We start from the raw sequence: 7,922 nt of genomic DNA, 5'->3' as shown, positions 1-7,922 counted from the left end.
CGGGTTTTCGTTTGCCGGCGATTAAACTCCTTTTATTCAGCGTCTCATCAAAAATGAAATCGTTTTTGAAAACTACAAGTCTCATGCGTTTTAGTGGTGAAAAAATAATTTAAAGAATCGTTTGGGAAATGAGTTTACTCCCTGGGTACTTTCTTTGTATACTTTTCACTGTACGGGCCGAGTCCGTGATATACGGAAAATCGCGGGATTTCGTTAGCCGGCGATTTAACTCCTTTTATTCAGCGTCTCATCAAAAACGAAATCTTTTTTGAAAACTACAAGTCTCATGCGTTTTAGTGGTGAAAAGATAATTTAAAGAATGTTCGGGAAGTGAGTTTACTCCCTGGGTACTTTCTTTGTATACTTTTGACTATACCGGCCGAGTCCGGGATTTACGGGAAATTGCGGGTTTTCGTTTGCCAGCGATTAAACTCCTTTTATTCAGCGTCTCATCAAAAATGAAATCGTTTTTGAAAACTACAAGTCTTATGCGTTTTAGTGGTAAAAAATTAATTTAAAAAATCGTTCGGGAAATGAGTTTACTCCCAGTTTACTTTCTTTGTATACATTTGACTATACGGGTCAAGCCCGGGATTTACGGCAAATCGCGGGTTTTCGTTTGCCGGCGATTAAACTCCTTTTATTCAGCGTCTCATCAAAAATGAAATCATTTTTGAAAACTACAAGTCTCATGCGTTTTAGTGGTGAAGAAATAATTCAAAAAATCGTTCGGCAAATGAGTTTACTCCCTGGGTATTTTCTTTGTATACTTTTCACTGTACGGGCCGAGTCCGTGATATACGGAAAATCGCGGGATTTCGTTTGCCGGCGATTAAACACCTTTTATTCAGCGTCTCATCAAGAATGAAATCATTTTTGAAAACTGCAAGTCTCATGCGTTTTAGTGGTGAAAAAATAATTTAAAGAATCGTTCGGGAAGTGAGTTTACTCCCTGGGTACTTTCTTTGTATACTTTTGACTATACGGGCCGAGTCCGGGATTTACGGGAAATTGCGGGTTTTCGTTTGCCAGCGATTAAACTCCTTTTATTCAGCGTCTCATCAAAAATGAAATCGTTTTTGAAAACTACAAGTCTCATGCGTTTTAGTGGTGAAGAAATAATTCAAAAAATCGTTCGGCAAATGAGTTTACTCCCTGGGTATTTTCTTTGTATACTTTTCACTGTACGGGCCGAGTCCGTGATATACGGAAAATCGCGGGATTTCGTTTGCCGGCGATTAAACACCTTTTATTCAGCGTCTCATCAAGAATGAAATCATTTTTGAAAACTGCAAGTCTCATGCGTTTTAGTGGTGAAAAAATAATTTAAAGAATCGTTCGGGAAGTGAGTTTACTCCCTGGGTACTTTCTTTGTATACTTTTGACTATACGGGCCGAGTCCGGGATTTACGGGAAATTGCGGGTTTTCGTTTGCCAGCGATTAAACTCCTTTTATTCAGCGTCTCATCAAAAATGAAATCGTTTTTGAAAACTACAAGTCTTATGCGTTTTAGTGGTAAAAAATTAATTTAAAAAATCGTTCGGGAAATGAGTTTACTCCCAGTTTGCTTTCTTTGTATACATTTGACTATACGGGTCAAGCCCGGGATTTACGGCAAATCGCGGGTTTTCGTTTGCCAGCGATTAAACTCCTTTTATTCAGCGTCTAATCAAAAATGAAATCATTTTTGAAAACTACAAGTCTCATGCGTTTTAGTGGTGAAGAAATAATTTAAATAATCGTTTGGGAAATGAGTTTACTCCCTGGGTACTTTCTTTGTATACTTTTCACTGTACGGGCCGAGTCGTGATATACGGAAAATCGCGGGTTTTCGTTTGCCGGCGATTAAACTCCTTTTATTCAGCGTCTCATCAAAAATGAAATCATTTTTGAAAACTACAAGTCTCATGCGTTCTAGTGGTGAAAAAATGATTTAAAGAATCGTTCGAGAAGTGATTTTACTCCCTGGGTACTTTCTTTGTATACTTTTGACGGGAAATTGCGGGTTTTTGTTTGCTGGCGATTAAACTCCTTTTATTCAGCGGTCGGCGACGTTAAGGCGCATTCTGAATGCCGCGGCATTTTTAACTCGCCTGCTACAATTTTACACTATGGCGAGTAATGTTGTTACGCGCTATCTGGTCCGCGTTTTTCAACTAAAATAGTCATATTGCGCGGCCTCGTGGCATTTTTGAATTTGATATAAAGCTTTGCCCTGACAGTCATCATTGTTGATTGTTGGTTCACATTTAAAGATTTAAAGAGGGGAAAAGAGTTATACAAACAAATAAATGGTAAGTCAGTTCTTTATTAATATTATTGATAAATAAACTTTTGGAATATTACAGTTTTATTGAGTATATAGCTACCTAGCTAGCAAAATGATTTTTATTTGCTGATATTGGCTTTTTCTCATTGTGAAGATTTTTGTTCTAAGAGAGCATTCTAAGACTGGTATTTTAATGTCTTGATTATCCCCTAGAATGAATTATCCAGGAAGATGTGGATTTAAGGTAAAAATTCAATGGATAGTAGCTAGCTAGCTAGCTATTATATAAGAAATGTAAAATGGGCCATTTTGTGTAAGCTGTTGACCAGCCTATTCAAAATATTATTTTGAGTCTCTAGCTATATCTATTAATGCTAAAAAAATTATTTCAACCTTTACGCCACTTTTCTCTTTTAAGTGGACAGGTAAACAAATTATAACTATAATAATATATATTTTATTTTTTTGTTTGCAGACAAAAGTTAAATATATTCTTGCGGTCGGAACGTTCTCCTTCGTTGCTCTCCGATGGGGTACAAAGTGGGCTTTTCACAGTCAAACCTTCACAATAGAAATCTTAAGTAAACAGAATTTACAAGCAAAACGGCGTTAAAATGTCACGAAATGGCAAAAATTAAGCAGTATCTAAAACATCTATATTATAATACCCGTATACGTCTGTCTGTCGCGCAAAATGGTACCGCAAGTAGCGACACGCGTGCAATGCTGTATAAAAAGGACGAGCGAACCCGTGGATTTTTCCAACGGCCACCGACTAGTATTAAAGATTTGACTAAAAAAAAAGAATTCTTCGAAAAATCCAGTATTGTATTTATAAAGGTTTCGCTACAAAAACATTACGATTACGGCATTTGTACACCATTTCATAATGGCTGCTTAATGTGAATACTGGCCCATGATTGGTTCAACCAGTATTATGACGCGAATCCGACCGCAAGAATAGAAAGGTGTGACTTTTTACTGCCTGTCAATTATTCAAATTTTTCCTGTATGTAACTGCGCTACATTTTGTTCAAAACGTCTCTCCACTGTAAATTAAAGATTATATGCTCATATATATAATATAATATAATTTGCAACAACGCAACAATTCTTAAAAAAAAATTTCTACTGGGCAAAAATTGACTCTGTTATGATTTGTTTTATAAATCAAGTTCCTTTTTTAAGGCAGCACAATATTTTAATAATGTTAAAATATTTTTGTATTTTGCCAACTCATTCTCACTTTTTGGGATCATTGACAATGCTGTGCTGTTTGTGCCAATGCAGCTCAACTCCAAGTTCTTTAATTTCTTTTTTATATTTTCCTCTGCCAATTTTAACTTCACCTCAAATTCTGCTATAATTTGCAGGTATTTTTCTTTTGCTAATTGACATGGATTAGCCTTCATTTCCTTTCTGGTTTTATTGTACTGGTATATTAGTGGAATGTCCCCAATAACAGCTTTCATCATGAGAGAAGTTCTTGACAGCTCAGAAGTGGATGATGAGGTGGGACATAGAGGTGGTTGGAATTTAAAACCTGTAATGTTTTCTTGTTTTTTTTGTGTTTCAGGTGATGAGATATTGGTAGCATTCTTATAAATTGGTGATAATTGATGCAGGGGAGTATTTAAATTGGTTGCAGAAACAGCATGTGGTGTTGAAGCAACTTGTGGCGGAAATAAGGAGGTTGGTGTTAAGTTGTTTTCAGTGCTAGTAGTGGTAGTATTGTGTTTGTTAGCTTTTGGAGTTGTGATTGGACTTTCTACGTAATTTTCAAATCTTTTTAAACTTTTCAGTACCATCTTTTTGTCATCTTTTCCAGTTACTTTCAACGCAGGTACACAATGCTTATTAACTAAGCATTTTTCCCACAATCTAAAGGTATAACAGTTACACATATAAAATATACATACATTCTCAGCCATTATATGCACAATGGTAAGGGTGTGCAGAAATTACCATGATTCTTCGTTCATGGTAATTTCTTATTCATTATTTTCAAAAAGTTTTATGTACCTTACATCTAGTTTTTGTACGCAAATAAAGAAAGTATTGTAAGCGAAATATTTTGACATCAGATTTGTAATAATCAAAATAGGTATATATGCAAAGGAAATTGACAGTTAATAAACTTTGTAAATTTTTTTGAAAGGTTAAACAATGTCAAAGTATTATAAAAATTGTTGATAATATAATTTAGCACCAAATAGTAAAATTAAGACACTTGAAGTTTTAAAATGTTTTATTATTTTAAATTGCTTGCATCAACATTGCTAGGTACTGCAAGAAAGAGCTAAATGTGAACACCGTTGAAGGTATTGTTCTTCCTCTTTTAGTGTTGACGATCGATAATGATGAAGAATCAAGGAACTGTCACCAGGTAGAGAATCAACACTTTTAAATATAATTCCATCACTGGTTTCTTCCCACCATTTATGTGAATCCAATAGAAAGTCAGCTATTCTTTTCAAAAAGCATTCATGATCATTTGGATATTTCTCTATCCAAAAGAATGGTATCACGGTCCCTGTTATAAAAATACTACACAATAATATTAAGCAAAAAAACGCATTTTATATTTTTTATAAATAATAGAACTATTGCTGTTTTCTTCATTAATGTAAATACTTCAGCCATAGCAATCTAAAAATTAGGGCGACGTCAATTTTAATTTCACCATCATTTCATGGCAGTTGATTAGTTGATTGAAAGGACGTTCTGTTCTATGTAACCAGAGCACAAATAACATAATCTTTTTTATATATTAAATGAAAAAAACAAAGTATAAAGTCAAAACGTAAAATATCGATAGAACATTGGGTAAAATATAGAACCTACCTGTTGAATGTCTCTGTATTCTTTGGGAAAGTTCCTCAAATGATTTATCTTTGCTCACTGCATTTTGGCCTGCACCTAATTTTATTGCGGCTTGCATTCTGATCAGGGCATTACATATGATGTTTTCTGGATGGTTATTTGATGTAAGTTTAGTTACGGTCTTGATGGGATTAAAACTAGCCTCTTCTTTTTCAGTGTTGGCTGTACGACCAGAAACAAGACGTAGCTGTGTGCCAGAATGTCTGATAATTGAATGGTAATACACACCAAAAAATTTCCTCTTTGTCAGTGATGTTAATTTACCACGGATATGGAGTTTTATCAACATGGCGTGGTGGTGTGTTGCAATTATCAAATGCAGAATACTTGGCATACTTCTTCTATTTGCTGGCAAGTACAATATTTCCTGGATCTTTGAAAGTGAGATCAGCAGTTTCAATGCAAAGTGGCCTAATAACAAGAAAAGACTAGTTTATACATTGGTGTAAGTTATATTTGTTATGTTTCTTTTGGTCCCATATTCAGGTGCAACTAAATCTTCAGATAATAATACTGTAGCCCTAATTTAGAAATATAGTAAATATTTACCTTCTAAATTTTTTAATGCCCAATTTGTTACGATCAGCAGGCTTCTTCTGTAATCAGAGGCATTTTTTGCTTCCTTGTTATTAAACGAAGCCTCAATTATTTCTAATAAAGTCTTCTTCTTTGCACCTACATGATGTGGAAGCTCACAGTAGATATTTTTAATGTAGTTTGACACATCATGCAAAGGTTCATTATTTAATATCTCGTATCCCTCAAGGTTGAGCTCACTCAAAGATCTATGGGACTTCCCAAACATGAGGGCTGGCAACCTTTGAATTCCATGCATTTCCTCTTGAAGCAAGTTGTTTAACTCCTTTGTAGGGAGATCACAGGAGAACTTTATTTTTCGTTGATGAAGTTCATTTATCAGCTCATGCTTCTTCAATCCATTGTGTAACTTTACTGCTCCACTTTTAAGTTTATTACATGATTCGACAGAAGATAAAGCATGACTGACCCGATCTTGCAAGGACAGATGTTGTTGTTTAAAAGTATGTACAAGACTGCTAACACAATCAGCGTGTACAGAGCATGAATGGCAAAAAAAATTGCCACCTTTTTGCTGCCCAGCTTCAAATGCCGCTGCGGGACTGTCACCCTTGAAAAATCTCATTACATCAGTTATACCATGTCCAACACTTTTCCTCATTTCTATGATATCTTTGCAGCGTTCATTTGAATATAAAAGCTGCTGGTCAGTTGCAGGACATCTGGCCAAAATGTAAAACTCCGGCTTTTCAATCACAGCTTGCACATTTATTTTTGTTTTAGTATTTTTCATATACTCGTCATCTGTGAGAAATAACGCAGGGTCGTACATACATGCAACAAGCATGAGGACATGGCTGTGGCTAGCTATAGATGACCCATCATGCCAAAACATCAAATGACGCCTCCTTTCAAAACACTTCAAGGTATGTACATACTCTTCTGAAGGCATTTGTTCACTGAACTCGTTAATTCTTTTTAAGTTAAGAATCAATTCTTCTTGTGTCATGTTTTCATAATCCTTATCAGATCTTAGTCGCATAAATGGCAAATGCTTTTCCAACATGTTTTTTCTTATTTCTGTTAAAGGCATTTTCCGTCCACTAACCTCAACAGTTTCATGTATTATCTTGTCTTCTTTTAAAATTGCTTTGGTGAATGACTGTGGCACAATCAGATCTCCAAGTGAGTATTCCCCTGTGGTTATTTTATCTTTTAGTTTTTCATTAACTTCTTTGTTTGTTGTTTCCACGGACACGGACAGAAAGGACATGTTCTTAAAGTTAGGGATGTCCAGTCTAAAAAAATTGTGTCACTTTTAAATAAATTGTTGCTGTGCAAACCTGCTAGATTAAAAAAAAGACTACACAAGAACTAGAATTATTGATTTTAGCAGTTTCTAAAAATGTGTGATTCCGATGTATAATAATACTAACTTCCGTTTTTTTCTTCTCACTTTAGTAAATTCAGTGCTAAGTTGGTTTGCTGTTACACAGTTTCGAAACCTGGTCAAATTGCATCCATTGTTAATTAGCAGTTCTTTTAAAACTTGCCCACAGTTTTGTGGTTGAATACCTGAATATAGATACTAAATTGGTAAGTTAACTTGCTACATGATAAAAAGATCTTACAAGCATGACGTTCAAAAACGTGGAGTTACAAACCACAAATTTTCATGTCTGCTATCGAAACCAATTTATTGAAAAGGAAATAGATAACCACGTTTTTGTATAAGAACATGCAAGACCACATCAAGTTTTATAAAATAATTAAAAATCGAAGGGAGACTGACCATTACTATTAACTAATTTATGTCGTCTTGCTAAATCGCTAAAATTAATCTGATGTCCTTCTGGATAATTGTTGATTTCTTCCAAACATTCGCTTTTGCTCCACTCGAAGTTTTCCAGCTGTCCGGTGTGGCTATGAGGTCTTTTAAGGCCCTTGAAAATTAAATAAATTTATTGATATTGGTATTATCATTACCTGAACAATATCATTCCGACAATTGAAACAGCATTCTTTACCTGTGTAATTTTTGCGACATTGTCATTTGTCCGTTTTACAGCATCGATTTTGCTTTCAAAGCTTAAATGCAACCGCAGTTTATCTCTGTTTCGTAACGAGATAGGTACTCCATAAGCACTAAAGAACAAGCAAAAAACAAACTTTTTAATGTTGCTTAATTTATATTTTAGATTAAGTATGCCGACTGTTATGTACTTATTGATT

The 7,922-nt window shown here is 34.8% G+C and overlaps 1 protein-coding gene across 1 annotated transcript; it reads right to left on the bottom strand.

The window, feature by feature from the left end:
- Window positions 1-3,853: 3,853 nt before the first annotated feature.
- Window positions 3,854-6,773, bottom strand: LOC130622339 (uncharacterized). Its single transcript, XM_057437797.1, has 2 exons — window positions 5,703-6,773; window positions 3,854-5,564 (listed from the first exon to the last, which is right to left on the bottom strand). The coding sequence occupies exons 1-2, from the start codon at window positions 6,754-6,756 to the stop codon at window positions 5,041-5,043; spliced, it is 1,578 nt and encodes a 525-aa protein (XP_057293780.1). The 5' UTR covers window positions 6,757-6,773; the 3' UTR covers window positions 3,854-5,040.
- Between the last annotated feature and the right edge of the window lie 1,149 nt (window positions 6,774-7,922).

This window comes from Hydractinia symbiolongicarpus, chromosome 12, assembly GCF_029227915.1.
Source record: "Hydractinia symbiolongicarpus strain clone_291-10 chromosome 12, HSymV2.1, whole genome shotgun sequence".
NCBI lineage: Eukaryota > Metazoa > Cnidaria > Hydrozoa > Anthoathecata > Hydractiniidae > Hydractinia > Hydractinia symbiolongicarpus.
Note: the sequence above shows the minus strand (reverse complement) of the source record. Positions and strands in the feature narration are given on the sequence as shown.

What these genes read in the sequence shown, in the direction of transcription:
- LOC130622339 (XM_057437797.1), bottom strand. Translation starts at nt 6,756, where the DNA reads ATGTTGGAAAAGCATTTGCCATTTATGCGACTAAGATCTGATAAGGAT. An exon ending in GGCATTAAAAAATTTAGAAG is followed by an intron (nt 5,565 to 5,702) that starts GTAAATATTTAC and finishes TCTTGTTATTAG; the next exon opens with GCCACTTTGCATTGAAACTG.